The following is a 21,446-nucleotide window of genomic DNA, read 5'->3' as shown; positions in this document are numbered from 1 at the left end:
TGGGCAACATAGCAGGACTCCATCTCTACAAAAAAAAAAAAAAGAGAGAGAGAGAGATAAAAATATTTCAGCTTTTATTATTAGCTATCTAAGTTAGGCTATCTCAACAGCAGCACCATTGACATTTTGGGCTAAATAATTCTTTCTGTGGAGGGCTGTGCATTGTAGAATGCCAAGTGGCATCCCTGGCCTCTACTCACTAGATGCCAGTACCCCCCACCACCCCACCGCCACCATCATGACAACCAAAATGTCTCCGGACCTTCCAAATATCCCCTGGTGGGCAAAACTACCCTGCATTGAGGTCCACAATCTAAGTCACTTTTTGCTTAAACCTTCGTGAGTCCCCACTGTTCAGAAAGCTCAGCCAAGCTTGTGTTCCTGCAGGCACTGAAAGTGGGGCATCTTGTACAATTCCCCTTTCTTGTGTTCAGGCCATTTATTTATTCAGTCCCCTAGGCTGGGCTTCTGAGATGTCCAAGTAAGGACTTGAGAGAATCCTCTTTGCCTCATCTCTCTGCGATCTGCCACCTTCGTGGCTATACCAGTCAAGAGGCACTTTGTTATTTGGTTTTTAAATAAAAAACAACTGTCTGTCGCTATTATGATTTTCCCAGACACTGGAGCAATAAACAGCTCCAATGACAGCTATACCAGATAGTAGATGCACATGTGGCTCTCAGAGCAGCTCCCCAAATGCTTCAGAGCAGCTAAGCGGATGAAACTGATTTCAGCAATCACCTAAGTGGCCACTTGTGTCTGCGGGGCCTGCCCTGGAGATGAGAGCCCGGCCCTGATGAAAAGGAAGAAGAAGGGGATGGAGAGACTGACTCCCTGGCTGTCCTTGTCTTTCAGCCCCCACTTACGAGCTTCAGGAAATCTGACTCCTGGTGCAAGGGTAGCTAAGAGCTACACTGTCCTGAGGAGGTACGATACATTCCATCCATGGGCATAAACAGGTGTGCACCCTTTCGAGCAAGGCCTAGGTAGATGCAGGCCGAAGCCCCACTCTGTTACATATTCAGGGAAGGCTTTCATGTAGTGAGTTCTCATTTCCATTTTCAAAATCCCAGAAGTTAGCGTGAGTAGGGCCGATCTTTCCTGATTTGTTCGTGGTTTCCCCAGCTTATCTGTGGCTCCTCCAGGACAGAGACCATGTCTTTTCTCATTTGTGTGTCCTCAGACCCCAACTTAGAGAGTATTTGTTAGTTGGATGGATGTATGAATGCAATGCCCAACCACACGAGTATTTAGTTTCCTAAATCCTCCCAGTTGTCAGTTCTCTTCAACTCCAATAAGCTGGAAGGCACAGCAAGGGCACAGCTTTCCTTGGTGGTGACCGGAGAGTCCAGGCCATGCAATGGACAGTCCCAGGATTCTGATGAGCAGTTTCCTCTTGCTTGGTGTAACTTCGACAAGGTTCTCTTGCCTGCATTCTGCTTACATAACACGGAAATGGGCGTTCTGCATTGGCCTCTGCTCAGAATTGTGGTGGCTATGATCCTTCACTTCTGCTGTGGGAAGACTTAGTCACCTTAGTCATTTTCATGTCTGTTTCCATGGATTCACCAAACCTGGTAACACATGCGTTGACCGCAGAGAGGAGATCCTGGCAGTAATGAGTGTCTTCCCTCCTCCCTCCAGACACACCCTCCACCCACTTCTGTTCACCCAGCAAGACTGACCTTGTGGAAAGTGTCAATGGGCACCTGTGATTTGGTTCCAGCTGGGATCTGCCAGTAGCTTGACCCAGCTGGAGATTGGCCTGGGGAGGGGAGGGTGAAACTGGGATGCTGATTCAGTGCCGCTCACCATCTCCCCAACCCTCCTCTCGAGGCAGCCTTTTCCACAGCACTTTTCTCTTACAGTTCTGTAACTCTCTCTTCTCTCACTCCTGTCAGTATCCCCAGGGACCTGTACTATCCCCTGTGCTTCCTGATGCCCCACCCACACCTTTGAAAATTGTGCCTTCATGACGCCCTCCTCGGATCCCCCTAGAGTGTGCCATCTGCTTCCTGTTGAGGTCTTCACTGATATACTTGGCCCAAGGCACCCTTACATCTGGGGTCCAGGACACCTCACCTGCCCTCCATACCCTCCCTGCATGTTGGGAAGTACCGGCCATGAAGGACCGCCCTTACCCCTCTCACCTGCACTGTCTTCTTTCCACTTCCATACTTTATGGTCAGCCACCCAGGTTTCAAAAGGCTTGTCAACCGCCCTTTCTTATTAAAGCAAGAAATACATCTTCTTACCACTTTGAATTAGTTGATTCAAATTTAGCCAATGAGAATTTTTGAATAGGACGAGATAACAAGTATTCTGAATATTCTAACCTAAAGTGGAGAAATGTGGTATCTTGGTTTGCCCAGGGGGCCTAGTTATTGGTGTTGAGGGAAGACTAATGATTAGGGGAGACAGAGTGTTAATTCCTTTATTCATATGAGGAAAAGAGCCCACAGATCCCTATAACTTCTCACTCAGAGCCCTGGTTAGAAACCACAGCTCAGGGTTGAGGGAAGTTGTGAAAACTTTGGCGGCAAAGGGTCATGTGGCCCTCCTATAAACCAGGCCCCAACTCCCACCCACGGGATGGTCCCTATTTTTATAAATAACATGTTAGTGGGACACACCCATTTGTTTATGTTCTCTTCTACCTGTGTGCTTGCACTACAACAGCAGAGTTGGGTTTTCAGAGGCCATGTGGTCCTCGGTGCAGTAAGGAGTTCCCAGAGTAGGCCTGGCTGCTGTCCTCTGGAAGTCTTGCTTATGAGGCTGGGCTTTGGCTGGCGACTAGGAGCTTGGATCTCAGGAGGACTCCCAGCAGAATGGATAAGAGAGGTTCATTATGCCTAACCTGATGGCACAAACAATACAGCTTATGCTTATACATGCTTTCTTTCTGGAAGTCTGGGGTTTGCATGCATACCAGGCAGAGACTGCCTGGGTGACAACTCCCAGTAAAAACCCTGACTGTTGAACCTCCAGTGTGCTTCCCTGGTGGGCAGCATTTCACGTGTTGCCACAACTCAGGGGAATTGAGTGGGCCCTGCATAACTCCTCTGGGAGAGGACCCTTAGATACTTGGGCCTGCTCCCCAGACTTTGTCCAGGTACCTTTTCCTCTTGCTAGTTTGCTTTGTAGCTTTCTGCTGTCATGAATCATAGCAGGGAGCCCAGCTACATGCTAAGTGCTTGAGTCCTTGCAGGGAATCGTCGAACCTGGGGGTGGGTAGTCTTGGAGACCCCCCAATACATCTACAAAACCAAAACTGTTTGCCATCTGGCCCTTTAAGAAAAGGTTTGCCAGCCCCTGCTCTACCCAATCTTAGCATAGATGGAAGTTATGTGTTACATAACCCCCATCCCACAAGACTCCATGCTCCCCAGAGGTGTGGTCCAGGCCTTCTGCTCTGTATTCACTGACAAAGCACAGCATCGGCACAAAATATTTATGAAGGGAGGAAGTCAGGGAGTCTGTGAACAACAGATTCAAGAGGTGTTTTTAAACAAAAGGTGATGAAATAAATTTAAAATGTTATGAACAATATTTTTCAATGGAAGAATAGAATAGAAACCATCAGCGTATATTACATCTAGCAAGGGTAAGTTTTATTTGAAAATCTTATTTTAGTTTACACGTGGATCAGATACTACCCTGGATCATACTGTAACAGGGTTTCTTCTTGTCCATTACAATAGAAAATAATGTGAGCCACTGGATAGAAGGAACTCAGGGTCTTCCCTAACCGTGACCTCTTTGCCAGCTTCCTAGTGAGAACCACCTTGTGTCCTTCCTGCCTCTCTGGCCTCTAGCACTAATCCTCACCTCCCTCCATCCCTCCCCCAGAATGTGTACTACACGAGCACTCAGCAGATCCACGTGGGCATCCTGAGCCCCACAATCGATGACGATGACAACCGGTGCCTGGTGGACGTCAACAGCCGGCCACGGCTCATTGAGTGCAGTTACGCCAAAGCCAAGCGGATGAAGCTTCACTGGCAGTTCTCTCAGGTAACAGCCCCAGAACCCCAAGGACAGCATCAGCCATAGTGGAAAACCGGGGGCGTGGCCTCAGGGGCCAAGGAGCAGGTGGAGGGGAGGGATACTTTGGCAAGAGTGAAACTGTGATTCAGGCTGATCCCCAGGGATTTGCTGAGCACCTCAGTCTGCCTGGGCTTCATGTTCGTTAATTCATTGACTCCCGATATTGGCTCTGAGGGAGATGGTTATCATTGCGTTTTTATTATCATCGTATTTTATTTTCAGATATAAGGAAACTGAGGTTCAGAGAAGGGAGCCTCTGCCCCAAAGTCGCACAGTAAGGGGGAGGGCTGGGATTTAAACATGGGTCTCTTCAACTTTAAACCTTCCCATTTCTTCTACGCAAGCCCTTTCCCATGAGATGAAGCCCCAGTCTTCCAAGTATAGATGGTGCTAGGTTTCTGGTCTGTCACTCTCTCTGCCTTCCTCCCAGTGTGGAGTCACTCTTGGAGAAGAGGTTTCCCTGCAGGGCGGTGTCTTGGGGCAACTTGGTTAAGGGCTGTCCTCCCACTTGTGACTATGGAACATTCCTTGATTCAGTCTCCATCAACTCAGGGGGTCCATATTTGACTTCCTGCTTTTCATTGGTCCTTAGTGTCTCCCACTGCAAAGTGATGCCCAAGAGTCCAGATGCCCAGCTTGGAAGAGAGAGAGCCTCTGCCTATGCCCAGAGGCCTCCCAGTCCCCAGGAATGTGCTAAGTTAGGGATGCCTCGCAGGTGGTGCAGATAACACATTAATAACAGGGAGTGAAGGAGCCTTTGGGATTTTAGAGCATCAGGGCTGCCTGGGGGGCTGTGCATGCTGGATGCTCTCAGGGAGGCCCCGAAGGTAATGTCTGTGTTCATGGAATGAGTGGCAGAGGTGCTTGACTCAAGCCTCCCAGCAAGCTGTTCTCGTCCTGGCAAACTCAGGGGCTGTGGGGCACTGCCAGGAATTTTGGAAGTTGGACACACCTTGGTGCCAATCCTGGAGTCCGGTTGCTCTCCTCTGTTGCAGGGATGCTGCCACGGAAAGTCCCAGCTGCATCATGTTCAATGGGCACAGAGCACCTTTGACCTGTGGTCTGGGTATGCAGAGCCAGAGGACAGAGAGAGAGAGAGAGAGAGAGAGACCCTTAGTCAGGTCCTAAGTGGGCAGTGAAGGCCAATACTGAGCTACAGGTTCCAAAAAAGGTCATGGGCTTAGTGGCTAGTTAGCAGAGGCCAGTGCCCAACCAGGGCTTTGTGAACACAGGAAAGCAGATGTGAGGAAGAGTGCAGGGGGCCTAGCGGGAGCACCTCTGAGGGCAGGTGGGGGATGCATGAGGCGACTCTGAGTCTCACCTCATCCTGCAAAATGTGGGGGCTCAATGAAAGGAAACTCGTGCAGGGCACTCGTGACTCCTGCCCCTTCCTGTCTGTGTGAACTTTGACATGTATTATAAACTGTAAAGTTCTGTCCCAATAAGAATAGCAGCTAACATTCATACAGTGCTTGCCATGTGCCAGACTTTCTAAACACCTAGCATAACTTAGCTCATGTAACCCTCACAACAACTGCATGTGATGGGTACTACTTGACTTAATAGGTGAGGAAACTGAGTCACAGAGAAGTTAAGTGACATGCCCAACATGCTCATGTCAGTTATTATGCATGAATCATTTCAAATTCTCTTTGCTCCTTCTCATCACTGGAGTATGTGGCAAGTGTCCACCCGGAAGAAGGTCAGGGCCAGGGCTGAGGTTTGAGGAAACAAGGCACCCTTCCTCCCAACTCCCTCTCTTGTTGAAATGCTAGGTGCCCCAGTTGTGGCCTTTTACTGACCCTGCACTGTGCCTGGCAGACACCTTTGCCCCTTTGCTCTGCCAGATTTCCAGTCTGGAGGGGCAAGATTGGGCTACATCTCCTTGTTTTCCAGGCTGGACTAAGTGCAAAGTTAGCTTTCAGGCGGGAGTCAACAGGGCACTGAATGGACACACTGGGGCCCATGATGAGTGGGGCTGATTTCACCAGCGCAAAATGGAGTTCATGCCTGAGACTGTCTTCAGGGTCTGTGAGGGTCAGTCACATCAGGCCTCTCTGCTGCCTTCAGCCAGGCCTGCTGGGCCCCTGGGGTCTGTGAATGGAACAAGGCAGGAAGTAGGTATTGAGGTGACCGGGAGGTAAGGCAGGCTGGGGGCTTTCCAGAATTGTAGGAGGCTGCCCCACTTAGAAGGAGTGAAGGGCATCCCAGGGAGAGGGAACAGCATGTGCAAAAGCTGAGAGACATCACAATCCAGGCTATGTTCAAGGGAGCTGCAGGCAGGCAGGTGTGGCTGGATTCTGGCAGGCACATTAAGGAAATATAGCCAGAGAAAGGCCTGGAGGAGCACTGAGCCAGGTCACAGAGGCCACAAGACCTGGTGGATTTGGTTCCATGGGAGGTGAGAATGTGCCACTCCAGGCTGTGCAACCCTAGAATGTATTTAGGTCTGGACTTTCTAAAGCTCCCTCTGGCAGAGATTGTGAAGAGAAGATTCTAGAAGAGGGGCAAGACAACGAGTTCTTAGGAGTCCAAATGTGGCTTGAAAGTTTAGCCGTTTCTTCCTCACTGTCCTCTATGACCCCGGATGGCGCTTCCCCAGTCACCAAGATCTCCTTTCAGCACAGGGTCCGAGATCAGCCCTAGGAGCTCAGCTTAGGTGGCATGGGCTGGACATGACAGCAGGCATGACCAGGAATTCTCTTATGGACAAAAGTGCTGCTTCTGCTCACTGGAGGAGAAGGATGGACAGCAGCCTCTGGGCTGTCCTGGAGCAGCCCCTGGAGATCACCGCCCAGCAGGGAATCCACTACTCTGGAAACTTGGCGATGCCCAGATACGGGTGTTCCTGAGTGAAAGTAGCACCCGACCTTATCAGAGCTCTCTGTGTATCTGTGAGGGCAGGTGTTCAGCCTCATGCAGTTCAATGTTAGTAAGCACAGCAACCCCACCTCCAAGGTAAGACACAGAGATGAAGCCACCTGCCAAGATGATGTGACCTGAGAGTGGTGGAGCTGGCTGAATCCAAAGCCCAGGCTGCCTTGACATCCCACACCTGTACCCCGACACTTCTGCCGCCTTTCCAGCCCTCACACAGTCCTTCCCACACATGCCCTGAGTTCTTGGCTCTCCCCACCCCTCTCAGCTCGTCTGTCCATCACTGACTATGGCAAAGGAGGAAACACTCCCCTAAGATGGGTGTCCTTGGGGCAGAGACACCCCGAAACCCTGCTCCCTCCTTCTCTTATCTCAGGGCATGGCCTTGAACAGTCAGCCCCTTGATATTTCTGCCCGAATGGACATAGCAACCAGCAATGCAGGATTGGCGCATGGCGCTCTGGGGACTGGGCAGTTTTCAGTCACTTTAGCATTTGTCTAATTACAGCTCCCACAGTGTTTTGCAACCACATCTTTGATCCTTCTACAAAAGGAAACTGTTTGGAAATATTATTTTTATACTCCCAATTTGCAGCCCCAGAGCAGCCACTCTCACTTGATATTTAATAATTAACATATGTGAAATTTTTGCTTAATGCAAAATGATCAATATTTATCAAGCGAACTGAAATCTGTACTCAAGCCCTCATTGGTGAGGAGTCTCTGTTGACAGAGCTCGAAGAAGCCACGAGCCTCTTAAATGATTAAGGTCTTGTGCTTGGCCTGATTTCCTTGCAACAGGTTTTAATCTTTGCAAATTACATATGGATGCTACCAACTAGAATGTTCTGGCACAGAAGTTGGGCTGAAAGGAGCTTTTACCAAGTGCATTGCAAATCTCCTTTCTGGTTTCACATTATGCATTATTTACTCTCCTGAGGACCACATTTAAGCTCCACAGACACTCAGCCTGAATTAATTTCAAAATAATCTAGTGTGATTCTCCTAGGTTCTCCTACAAAGAAGATAGGCATTTGCATATCTTAGTGTTCCATCTCTACCCTGATTTTCTGTTTAACAAATAAAAAGCATTTCTTCTAACCCCTGCAAGCTCTTCCGAATGTTCAGTGCAAGCTGAACCACGACAGCGTTAGATACTGACACTGAGAAACCACATTTGATGAAAACATCTCTTGGCAATGCTGATGTGCAGGGCTCTGATGAGCCATTTTCCCATGATGAACATTCTTTCCTTCAGTCATTCATCAAACATTTATTGAGCATGGGGGTTGGGCAGGAGGGAAGCCAATATGAATCAGACACAGCCTCTGCCCTCAGGGAGCTCATGGGCATGTAGAGACACAACAAAACCGGATGATGAGAGCAGAAACAGACAGGCGTGCGGTGTTCTGCGAGGCTGAGGAGGACTGGCTCTGTCTGCAGAACTCAGGGGTGGCTTCACGCACACGGCCTGTTTGATCTAGATCTTAAAAGTCTTAGAAAGCGTTTCCAGGCACAGAAAGGGAGAAGAGCATAACCCAAGTTGGGCTCTGTCTGAGCAAAGGCATGGAAAAGCAAAGATGGTTAGTCATATGAATCTAGTGTTTGGCTTGGGTAGAATTTAGAGTTTGTGATGGGGCACAAGGGACATAAGACCTAAGAGTCAGGCAGGGCAGATGATGGTGGTTGTTGAAGGTCAGGCCGAGAAGTTTGGACTCCACCTTAAAAGCAAAGAGAGGAACAAGGAAAGCTTCTTACGCAGTAGATTTCCATGGCGGGGTGTGAAAGTTTCCTTGGCAGGAGATTACAGGGTGGACTGGAAGGAAAGAGGCTAGAGACCGAAAAGCAAGTGAAGGAGAAGACTTTTCCATTACCCTCGGAAGAGATGGGAGGACTTGGTTGCCACAGGGCTGTGGAGACAGACAGCTGTTGAGGAGGACTTTGAGAGACATTTCAGCAGTCTCTGGGACATAGCACTGGATCAAATGATGGTGGTGGTAGGGGGTTGTTAATCCAGGAGCACTCCCAGCTCTGTGTTTGAAGTTAAGCTGATGGGCAGCTGAATTGTCTCTCTCAAGTAACACAGCCTCTTTCCTTTCAATCCACCCAGTGCTTTCCTGCCAAGGAAGCTTTCACACCCCACCATGGAAATCTACTGTATAAGAGACTTCCCTAGTCCAAACTTCTTGGCATGATCCTCAATAGCTGCCATCATCTGCCCCACCTGAATCTTAAGTTTCATTCCCCTCGTGCCCCATCTCATACTCTAATTTCTAGTCACACCAAATAACAGATTCATATTCCTAAAACATACTCTGATGTTTCATGCCTTTGCTCAGGCATGAAACAGCCAATGTCTCCTACATCAGCGCTTGATGGCACTTCATTCATATTAGAAGTGGTGGTTGTTGCCTTCAGTGATTTTTCTAGCTTGCAATTCCTCCAGGATTAAAGAATTTCCAAAACTGACTACCTATTGGGATGATAAATGCATATGCATTAAGTATATGTCTTCATCTTCTGAGAGTACCCTTTATACTGAGATTTAGGGGATTCTGGGATTCAAGGATGGATTTCAGTTTGGTCAATGACCCCTGGACCAGTGGAAGGAGAAGGAGGAGGTAGATATCAGGCCGGTACAGAGAAGAATTTTGTGGCAGGACACCTGTCAAGCAAAGCAATGGACTGCCTCCAGTGGTAATGAGACCACCCCCCAGGCCTGACCACCACCATTACTTACAGTGGTTAAGTCAATGCTGGAAAGAGCCCTCACTTCAAAGATATCAATGAAGGAATTCTTGCCCTTGGAGGGTGTTGTTATGATGTGTGCCCTCTGAGCTCCAACTTCCTTAAAGTCTATCTATATGTTGGAATGCACAGTTGAAGAAATTGGGACTATTTAAGACCAGAAAGATGTCAGAGGGATCTGAGCTCTACCTTCCGATATCTGAAGGGCTATCTTGTGCAAGGGTGAGCAGGCTTGTCCTATGTGATTCTGAGGAAGGACCAGTGAGGGGAAGTCAGAGGTGAGGCCGGTGACCTGGAAAGGGGGTGAGTATAGTGGACCACCAGCAGGTCATCAAAGTTAAATAGAGTTGGCTTGGGGGGTTTTAAGAGATTACTAACCCACAAATTCTGTAATTTTAAGCTCCTGAGGTTAGGCTGCAAAGATGGGAAGGGTTTTTTCTGCTGAGGTCCCACTTGGCCAGTCTGAATACAAAACACCACAAATTTGAGAATGAGGGTCTTGATCACACTTTACAGAATCATTGACCCATCCTTTCATCTTAGACCCCTCTTCCATCAACCAGTAGACTAGAAGGCATGACTGTGTCTCACACTTTCAGTATCTCTAGCACCTAACGGAAAGCCTGAGACAGAGGATGCACCCAGGATGCTGATGATCCAGTGAACAAATCCTTTTTTAAAAAATTCACAAAGGTTCCCTGTGTGCCAGGTCTTGAACTAGGTTTGTGGGAGATGCAAAGACAAATAAAATCCCACCCTCAGTGACCATTCTCAGATGATACATACCTGCTCACTGAAAAAAAAGTACCACAGTATTTCAAGGACATTTCAAGGAAATAGAGTCCTGCTTAGCTGGGAAATACCAGGCTCCTACAATGAACACGATGAGATAGGAGTGCCTCCCAACTGCTGTACACAGACACGTGCTAAACAGGATGTTATAGGATAAGCATGCACTTCTTCCTATAACCTCAGATTTGGGGAAGGGAAGTGGAAATATCTTCTACTAAAACAGAAATGCATATTGTATGGAGCAGAGGACAAATTTTTATAAAATTGGAGGATTTGATGCCATGCAGGCTGTATTTCATGTTGCCCTCAGATGCTGGGTTCTTTCGTGGAAACATTGGCAAAGTGTCATCGGGAGTTCAAGAGCACACAAGTCGGTCCCCACACCTCAGCCTCCATGCTGACTTGATCCTCAGATTAGCATTTATGCATTTTCCACATGGGGAACCCCGAGAATCGCAACAGGGATGTCTGTGAATCCCAGGAAAGGAGATTTTCGGGACTTTGGGGAGACTTCCCGGAAGAGAGCTGAGCCCAGAGCCAAGACTGTCTACCAAGGAATAGTTGACTCAGATTTGTGGGGTCTAATTTGATCATTTGATGCAAGATAAATAACCCACTCAAAAACTTACCTATTTGCAGAGTACATTTCCCAGGGAGCATCACTAATTCTGCCAAAAAATTTTCCCACATGTGAGAAGGAGGAGTCCTTAACTTTCTCCTGCTCCAGTCCCTAAGCGCTGTCAGCAAGTCCAACTTCAAGAACCTTTTGTACTGGAAATAAAAGATTGTAATCGAGCATTTCATTATGGCTCTGGAATAAAACCGCTTTTCATTTCCATGTCCCTTGAAGGGGCAAGTGTGGAGTTGTCCAGTGTTAAAGGACTGATGATGCTTTGTTTAGGTCCTGATGTGTGATTCTTTATTTTTAGTTTATGACAGTCGGCACTTCCCTCCTCCCTGCTTCTGACAGATATCAGGGACCAGGGACCAGGTGTGATGGCCCAGCTCCCCACTACCCAGACCTGGTTGAGATGTGGAAATGTATTTATCAAACATTTACATGGTGTATACTATGTGCCAGGCACTACTCTGTTTTATAAATATTACTTAATTCCCATGACGGTGCTATAAGGTACTTACTATAATTCTTTCTCATTTTACAGATGAGGAAACTGAGGTACAGAGAAATTAAGTAATTTGTCCAAAGTCCAATCTGGGAATTGTGCCCCTGGGGTTCATGCTTTAAACCACCACACCACAGTACCTTGTCTTGCTTCTGGTAAACCAGTAGATTATTCCAAGGGGAGTTTGGGGCAGGTGTGTGCAGCTTGGCTGGATCCCTCCCTCCCCAGCCCTCTTACTCAGTCCATCACCCCTTCTGCCTATGCTTTGGTACTTGATGCTCCAATTATCCCACCTTCAGTCCAAGAGTCCTTCACAGCAAGTCTCAGGCAGAATCTCACTCAAGCACAAGTGAGATTAAGAAAGGAAACACCAAAGTGTCAAATTTATTGAAAGTATGTTGGGGTTTTTTTCAATAACCTTAGGGGTACAAATAGTTTTTGCTTACACCATTGCACTGTATAATGGTGAAATCGACTTTAAGTGTACCTGCCACTCCCACAAGTGCACATTGTACTCCATAGGTGATTTTTCATCCCTCCACCTCTTCCTCCCCTTCCCCTTTTGACCTACCAAAGTGTCTGTTGAATAAATCGGGTGTTGAATATTCATAATACAGGAACACCACTTTACTCTACAAAAAAGACTTAATCTCAAGGTTTCCTTTACTAGTTTGACGTCCCACCCATGCTTTGAAGTATTTGATTACTAATCATTAACTACTTAACCTGGAAATTCCTGAGCTTACTGTGCTTAAAGCCAAAGACCCACTGGGCAGCTTGCCTGTGGAAAATTAATTAGAAAGGAAAGTGGAATGGGAGCTCTGAAATAAGCAGAGAAGTCTCTGGAATGCAGGAATCGGTGTGCACAACCTTCTCTTGAATATCTTGATTGCAAAAGTAAGACCAGCCTTTCAGGTGCGGTGGCTCTAGCCTATAGTCCCAGCACTTTGGGAGGCTGAGGTGGAAGGGTTGTCCAAGCCCAAGGGTTCGAGACCGGCCTGGGCAACTTGGCAAGACCTCATCTCTACAATAAGTAAAAAAGTTAGCCAGGTGTGGTGGCACATGCCTGTGGTTCCAGCAATTTGGAAGGCTGACGTGGAAGGATCGCCTGAACCCAGCAGGTCAAGGCTGTGGTGGCCATGAGCGTGCCACTGCACTCCAGCCTGGGCAGCAGAGTGAGATTCTGACTCAGAAAAAAACAAAAAGACCAGCCTGAGCTTAACACAGACACTTTGGACCCTGTGTCTCAGGGTGCAAGCAACTATCTGGGCCCAACTTCCTCCTAAAAATGATCATAGCCTGTTTGTGGTCCTTGATGTATGGTCCCACACCAGCACCATCAATGAATGCAACAGCCTCTGGAGACTGAAAAAGGCACATTTGCAGGCCTCATCCCAGACCTGTCGAATCAGTAGAGGGGGCAGTAGGCTAGAGTCTAACAAGCAACCCAGGTGACTCTAACCATTGCCCAGCTTACATATCCAGGAAAAACAGGGCTGGTTCGGTGCTAGCTATTTGACACCCAGCTGCCACAAACACACTTGGGGAAACTGAGGCAGAGAGGTGCTTGGCTGTATAATAACCTGGGATCTGCTCCTCATTACCCAAAAGGCTCATGGATTCTACATGCACCAGTGTGCACATATCAGTCCTCTATGTAGAGACAAATTGAGTGCCCCCGAGTGCTCTGTCTCCTTTTACAAGTGAGAAGACTGAAGCCCAGAGTGGCTCAGACATTCACCCGGGTTCACGTGGCCAAAGCTGGGCACAGAGTCCTCTGTTCTCTGCTTCTGCTCATTCCTTCCCAGTCCCTTCTCCAGAGACACCCAGAAGGGAAAGAACTCGACTGGGGGCTGGGAACCCAGCTCTAGGAATTATTATTAGCCTTCTGAATTCTATACATTCAACTTTCGATTTTTAAAAAACGCTGTTTTCTTATTTAATTGGTTTCCATTCCAATTAAGCTCTCTGTGCCACGGCTTCTCTCCTGCCAGGTTTAATTGCCCTTATTTAAATTCTTTAATTAAAAGTATTGTGTGTTTCCAGATCGTGCAGTTGTAAGTATCACACAAATAATGTCGATGACAGGGCTGATGAACCAAGTGACTGTGCTCCCCTCAGAGGGAGGGGCCGACTGGGGTCTCTTCAGGAAGCCCCAGCCCCTGAGCCATAGAACTGGCCCAAGGCTGTGGGCTGGGCCCTGGGTGTTAGGACAGACGCCTGCTAGCTGGTATCTCTTCTTCCTTCCCCCAACACTCTGCACCCAACACAGCACCCAAAGTGAACTGGTTAACATGTCAGTCAGACCCTGCCATGGCTGGCCCTGTCACTCAGATCAAGAGCCAAAGTCTTCAGTGGCCACGAGGCCCTACACACCCACCCTCACCTCTTGAACCTCATCACCGGCCTCTAACCCCATGGCCAAGGACTCGCCCAGGGGGCCTGGACCGCCCCTTCTCCTCCTCCATCTCTTTTCTCAGCTCTCACCTTTGGCTGAGAATTTCCCTGACCACCTCTTAACCACTGCTGTCAGCTCACGACTACCCCGACCTGTTTTGCTGTCTACGTTTTTGCACGCAGCCTCATCACCTCCTAACATGCTAGGGAATTTTTCATCTGCTCCCCCCCCCCCGCTCCTGGAATATAGTCTTCACGAAAGCAAAGGGCTTTTTCTGTGTAGTCACTGAGGTATCTCAGCGGCCTACAATGGAAGGCACTCATGAACAACATACCTGATGGGTGGAAAGGACAAATGAATAGTATCTCTGCAGAGGGCCCTCAAAGGGTACAGACCAACCTCGCTCCCCAAGGCCTCAGACATTCACTGAGATGATGCTTCTCCATCCCGGCATTGGGGCGCTATCAGCTCCCTCAGTATAGTCCATGGCTTCTGAGATGGGCACAGATTGGGTTCAATGGTGTGAGAGGGGGCACTGGCCATTTAGTTAGGAACAGTGAAGGGGGATAACCCCCTGGGTTCTCAGTCTGCCTCCACTTACTACTCATTTACTGACCATGTGGTCCCGGGCAACTGTCCCAACCAATCTGGGCCTCAGTTTCCAATTCTGCAAAATGTAGATCATTATCATGTCCACCTCTCAGGGCTGTTGTGAGGAATGTATGAAACTGGACACAGAACACATTTGGCACAGGGCTAAGCAGATAGAAAATAAGCGTTGTTTGTTACTTTGATCTCAGGGCAAAACCTGCAGACAGAGGTACAATAGGAAAGCACTAGGCTGCTTCCACCATGGTGGACTTGCTAGAAAGGCATCGAACGGAGGGGAAAAAAGCTTCTTTGCAATTTTTGTGACTGAAATATGCCCAGTGAGAGGGAGAAAGCTCAGCTTGTTCAGTGAGAGAGACTGAGGTCTGAGGAAGAGAACAGAGGAAGATAGTGCTGGTGACCAGCGCTAAATCTAGCACCAGAGGGTGGCCTGGGTCCTCTCTCCACACCCCAGATGTGTTCCCAAGGAGCATGTCAGGGCTCTACTCAGCAAGGATCCACCACAGCCACACTACTCTGTTCTAGAACAGCAGCTCCCAACCTTTTTGGCATCAGGGACCAGTTTTGCAAAAGACTCTCCTCTCGCAGCCTCCAGAGAGGGAGCTGTCCCTGGCCTTATACTTCACTCTCGCTGACAGACCGAGATAGTCTCACTGAGGTTGTGTCCTTCCTGCCCACCTCCCACAGCCCCACTCTTGGCAGCAATCCATCCCTTCCACATCCCTCCAAGAGGCCACACTGGCCGCTTCTGCCCTAAGGTCACCACACTTCCTGTCTCCAGGGTGCTGAGGTAGTGGTTGGGCCAGGCCAGGGTCTGGGAAATGTCAGACGTGAGTCTCTGAAGGACACTCTACTCCTCAGAGACCTCTGCTCCCGCCTCCCTCACTCAGCCTTGGCAAGGTTCCCCATGGAAGGCAGGCGCATAGAGCTCAGCCTGGTGGGAAAGAAGGGGCCACCGCCTCTTCTGTGTTGGAAGCATTTCTCCAAGCGTCAGTGATCCAGGGTCTGTGCAGCATCCTCACTCTCCACAAGGCCTGGCCTGGGCCCTGCCCCTGCCTAGCAGAGTAGACGGGGCACATGGTCTAGCCCCATTTCTGTTTGTCGTGAGATTTCTCCAGAGCCCCTGCCTTGATGCTTCGAGCAGCCTCACATCGCGTGTTGTCTTACAGCTGATAAAGAGGTTTCCTAGCAGTCCTTCTACTCATCCTCCCAGAATCAGGACGGAAGTGAGCATCTGGCCCTGCAGACCATGAAATTAGAAGGGTAGAGAGGCTTGCCCAAGGTCACCCAGCTGCCAACCAGGGAAGAAGCTATGTCCTCAGCATCCTAGCTCAGTACCCTTCCCTTTCTTCCTCACTCCAGAAACATCAGCACACTTTGTAAATCAGAGAGTTGGGCTGGTTTTGGTTCCCTGCCTAAGCTCGGCTCAGGCTGACAGGACTGTGAGAGGGATTTGGGGAGCTGGCTTCAGGTCCTCTAAAGAAGCAGTGATGTGCTCAGCCTGGGTATGAGTGGCAATGTACTCAGGCCACAAAGTTTTATGCAAAAGCTATGGAAACCTGGGCCCAGGAGTGATGGGCTGGCCTTGCTTGGAGCAAGTGTCACAAGGGATGTCTCTGGGTCCAAAAGTCCAGCCTTTGAAGGACAGGATGGGGACCCAAGGTGGACCTCAGCTTCTGAGAGGACAACTGGAGGCTGCCCTCCACACCCATCCCAGCATGGTTCAGGAGTATGGTGTGATCATCATACGTGATGATTCCTTGTTTACGTTGAGGGAGCCTCTTGTCCAGGGTAAATGAGAGGATGGCCCTCAGTGCTGTGGTCCACCCTAAGAGATGCAAGTTAAATGGAGCTTGACCAAAGAAGGGAAGCCTGGATGGAAAAATTATACAAATTATGCCACCAGGAACTGAGAATGTTAAACCTGGAGAGCATAGCCTGGGGGAACGTGGGCCTCACCTCCCCTGCTGGAGGGGAAGAATAGGAACAACGGACCCAGTGTGAGGGGGAGGTCTGCGACCCCTTGGTGGATGCCCCGAGACAAAGGTTTTAGTTCAGTGGAAGCAAAGGAAAGCTGGGGGAAGGATTTAACTCCCAGAGTGGGTAGCTGAGGAAAGACAGCGCTCACTCAAGGGGGTAAGTTCCTCCTTGGAGGCACCAAGCAGAGCTGAAGGGCCCCATGGCCGAAGAACAGAGGCCATGCAGCCTGCACATGAGAGCGAGAGCTTGGCCTCCCAGGCCTCACCAACATGGTGATTGGGGGCCCTTCTGAGCCCTTGTCTGATGTCACTTCAGAGCCTGAGCCTATGTGTTTCTTTCTGGTTGTACCTGTGGCACCCCAGAGGAACTCCCTATTTTAGCTGCCCCTTTGTGCCATTCTAGTCACTACTGTTCCCAGGGGAGGTCTGGGGTGTGGGGTGCAGAGCGAGGATTCCCGCTTTATTCACATGAAACTTCTGAAGAAGGGTTAATTCACCTGCTGGGCCGTCTGCCTCACACTGGAAATTGGGAATTCCATCCCCCTCCCAGTACACACACACACACACACACACACCCATCCAGTGTCTCACTCCCTTCCTCCTTCACCCACGACTCAAAGTTCCTTCTGAGGGTGCTGGATTTTTTTAATTTTTGAATTGAGGAGTAACATGCATACCTACAGAAACATGTACAAAATAAGCATGTTCAACTCAATGGTCGAAAACAGCTCAAACACCTAGGCAACCACCACAAGGGTCAGGCAATCGTACACTACCGGTGCCCAAAAGCCCTTTGCTTGCCTCTTGCCATCATCTTCTCATTTCCTTCTCACTAGAGGTGACCGCCATCCTGACTTTAACACTATGGTTTTATTTTGCCTGTTTGGGAAGTTTATATAAATAGAACTATGTGTATAATCTCATGTCTGGCTTCTGTTGCTTGACACAGTATTTGTAAAATTATTCTTATTGAATGTAGCCAGTTTTTTTTCACTGCTGTATCATATTCCATGATATGACTTTGCGAAAAACAGGAATTTATTTATTTAAATTCGCATATTTATTCTGACACATTTAAATTTCAGTCACCTTCAAAGTACTCTCCAAGTACTTTGCAATACACCTAACAAGATGCTTTTTCCGCTGCTCAAAACAGTTTTTGAACTAGCCAATTTTGATGCCTTTTCGTGTTTCGGCCATTTTTTTCACCTCTTCCACATGGGTAAAATATTCCCCTTTTAGGACTTTTTTCCATCTGGGGAAATTTTTTAAAAGTCGCTCAGGACAAGATCAAGTAAGTAGGAAGGCAATGGGGAGAGGTCATGGGGATCATGCCCTTTTTGGTAAAAAAAACTGCTGAGCGCTCAGCACTGTGTGGGCAGATTGTTCATGTAAATCACCCATCATGAAATGAGCAAACGCATTGAAAGAATCTCCCAAAAAAAGTCACTGAAGCAGAAACAGCCTCTCACAACATTAGCTGGAATATTGATGACGATAGATTCCTAGAACACTTATCTAGCAGGGAAAAACTGTACAACAAGGGGCCCGCCCTCCAAAAGATAATCCAGGGTTTTTTTTAGGGGGGGTCCTCCCTTGTATCACAAGTTGTTTATTCTACTATTGATGGATGTTTGAGTTGTCTCTGGATTAGAGCTTTACGATCACGTTCCAGAAAGCATTCAAGAGCACATCTTAGATATGCACATTTCTGTTAGAATTGTTGGGTCATAGGAGTGTGCATGTTCATCTATAGTGGAGACCACCAGTATCCTAGGTAGCTGTGAGAATCGAGTCTTAATGTTCTTTTGAGATGTCATGTGATGTCACGGGGATGGTGGTTGGCAGACTTAGATGAGGTCCTTCCAGAAGAGAGTTGCCGCCTCCCCTCTCACAGGGCACTGCCCACTGTGAACTGGAGAGGTCACAAGATGAAGGACACCAAGCCACCGGGACAGAGGAGGTGGAGGTGGGTATGGTGGCAGTGGTAGGGCTTCTTGGAGGAAATGGAGCAGGAGCGGGCTTTAACACATGGCTGTGGCCTAGTGTGTGTGGAGAAAGACCCTAGGTAGAGGGCACAGCTCACCTGGAGACCAGAAAACTTGAGCTAATGTAAATGGGTTCAGAAAATGACAAGACGCAGAGCTAGGGGAACGGTTGAAGGTGAGGCAAGAGAGAAGGGCAGTGCCCACCCATGATGCCTGCAGCGCTGCACAAAGGAGCCTGGACTTCCTCCCCTGGGCTAAAAGTGCACCCTAGAAAGATCACCTCTCCTGCCTCCAGAAGGTGGGGGGAGGAGGTTAGGAGGCTGAGCAGTTGTCCAAGTGAGAAAAGTTGGTGGCTTGAACAGGGGCAAGGGTGATGGGAAAGGGATAAGAAACAGTCACGAGACACGGGGGAGGTGGAACTGGCAGAACTCAGGTCTAATTGGTTGCTGAGGAGAAGAATGAATATATGAAAATGTCCAGGTTTCCCACACAAATGCCTGAGCTGGAAGCATAAGAGGAAGCATAGTGGGATTGGGGGGAAAGGCGAGTTTGACCATATACTCAAATGCCATTAAGCTACAAAGGCCCATTTTTTTTTTAATAATCCATTTTTATTGATCATAACCCAGTGTGTGTGTTCATATATAATTGAGGTACAAGTTTTTCCAGGAAAAAAAAAAATACCTTTATACATGCAAAATTTTCTTTGTTGCTACTTTTCTTTTTTATTGATTTTTTGTTTGTTGCTGTTTTCTTTTTCTTTATTTCAATAGATTTGGGGGTTACAAATAGTTTTTGGCTACATGGTTGCATTGTATAGTGATGAAGGAATTTAGGCTTTACGTGTACCCACCACTCCCACCTGTGCACATTGTACCAATAGGTGATTTTTCATCTCTTCACCTCTTCCCCCTCCCCCTTCTGACTCTCCGATGTCCATTATACATTCTCTGTGCAAAGGACCCACTCATATGGACTCCCACCCACCCAAGCAATTCTGCCTGCTTGGGAGGCCAAAGTCTAACTGAGCACACCTTGATGATAACTCAGAGATACTCAAACAGTCCAGGCTCATGGCCAGTAGCCCCAAAGTGTCCACGCCCAGCAAGGATCTCACTACAAACAAAAAGTCGGGATTTTCTTTTTGCTGCTGTAGAGCTGGTTTTGGGCAGCAGAACATCACTTCCTTCAAAGGGTTTTGGGACATAAACTGAGTATGCATGCCTACAGAACATTCTAGAACATCAGCAGCCTGGGGGAAACCATGCATGTCCTGGGGTCACAGAGCCCAGTGGCCTAATAGACAGTATCCAGGAGCCCGAGTTGGACTGAGGCCAGTACTGATGACTCCAGAGGTGCAGGTGGGGACATGGACCCTAGGAGCAGGAGGTTCCAGGCCTCTTGGTGATGCTCAAATGCAAGCTGATCATGGGTGGTCCTGAGAAACTACCTTTCAGAGCAGGGCCCCAGCTGCTCTACCCAGCCAGGTAGACAGATGATGGGGTGGGGAGGTCTCTGTCCTAGGAAAGAACTAAGGCATGGTGGAGAAGACCAAGCCACGTGTTCAGTTCTCCAAGGAGACCCACATATCAGGGATGGGGAAGCCCATGCTGTCATGGAATGCTGGCCCCCAGGGATCTGGCCATATGGATCATTCCAGCCCCAAGCAGCCACCAGGCCTGGGGCTCCGTGAATCTCCCTGGGTTGCCTCTGTGTCCTGTGACCCCACTCTCTGCTCTGACTCCTAGGGAGGCCTCATCCAGAACCGCAAGTCCAAGCGCTGTCTGGAGCTGCAGGAGAACAGCGAACTGGAGTTCGGCTTCCAGCTGGTGCTTCAGAAGTGCTCGGGCCAGCACTGGAGCATCACAAATGTCCTGCGGAGCCTGGCGTCCTGACCCGGGAGCCGCCTTCCACCCCCCCTCCCCTTTGCTACTGTGTAGCACCTGCTGCAACATTGCCTGCTGTCTGCGTGGGGTTGTTCAGAGTCTGGAGAAACCAGGTCAGTGGGCCCCCACAAAAGAGCTTTTTATTTCCTATTCAATTTTCATGGAGTTTATAGAAAGATGCTGATTGGTGGGTGAGGGTATGATATCATAAACTATTTTGCAACTGTAAATAAGGGACAAATGGAAAATATTTATAACTGACAATAAAATTTGATTGATTAAGAAAAGGACTTTGCCGTCATTTGGTGCTCTGTGGAGATTCATGCCTGGCTCTTCTGAACTTGGAGTTCTCACAACCAGAGATGTGTTCCGGTGTGCCCTTCTGGCTTTCCATCGCTTGAAAGTCCACCTGCTATCAGTGGGGACTCACTGGGCAAGCTGCCAGTTTCCTTTGTGAGGCCTGAGGCAGCAAAGATGGCCCCATGACCTCAGGTCCCAACCGAGGGAAGGTCCCCTCTGCTTCTCCCACGGCAGGTGGCCCGCTCTGGAAGACAGACTCATTGCTTCATTCCTGGAGAAATTGCAAGGGCTCATTGGCGACTGGAGTATCATCTGCAGGGCTTCAGGCTACACTGACCTCTCCTGACGTCACCAAATCACCTGCTTCATCCCTAGAGCTGGCCCCTGCCCAGCCTCTCAGCAGTGACACTTGTCTATGTCTAATTGCTAAAATCGATCAGGCTCCTTCCACGAATATTGGTGTGTTATTTTCCTGTGGCTGCCATAACTAGGTGGCTCAAGCAATGCAAAAAGATTAGGTCTCATAATTCAGGAGGTGAAGAATCTGCAATCAAGGTATTCAGGATTGGTTCCTTCTGAAAGCTGTGAGGGGGAATCTGTTCCAGCTTCTGGTAGCTTCTGGCATCCCTTGGTGACCACCTTCTCCCTGTGTCTTCACTTGTCTTCCTTCAGTATGTGTCTGTCCAAATTTGTGTCCA

General features: G+C 48.7%; 1 protein-coding gene across 1 annotated transcript in view; it reads left to right on the top strand.

The window, feature by feature from the left end:
• The window catches only part of GALNT18 (polypeptide N-acetylgalactosaminyltransferase 18), a 351,517-nt gene extending 330,779 nt beyond the window's left edge, over nucleotides 1-20,738 (top strand). Inside the window, exons 10-11 of the mRNA XM_008051258.1 lie at nucleotides 3,850-4,014; nucleotides 20,311-20,738. Coding sequence (XP_008049449.1) covers nucleotides 3,850-4,014; nucleotides 20,311-20,457 — 312 coding nt within the window. The 3' untranslated portion in view covers nucleotides 20,458-20,738. The remainder of the gene's footprint in view (nucleotides 1-3,849; nucleotides 4,015-20,310) is intronic.
• Nucleotides 20,739-21,446: the final 708 nt, after the last annotated feature.

The sequence above is a fragment of the Carlito syrichta genome, unplaced genomic scaffold (assembly GCF_000164805.1).
Source record: "Carlito syrichta isolate Samal-C Ts95f unplaced genomic scaffold, Tarsius_syrichta-2.0.1 Scaffold169247, whole genome shotgun sequence".
Lineage (NCBI taxonomy): Eukaryota > Metazoa > Chordata > Mammalia > Primates > Tarsiidae > Carlito > Carlito syrichta.
The sequence above is the reverse complement of the archived record's forward strand: the minus strand, read 5'-3'. Positions and strand labels throughout refer to the sequence as shown.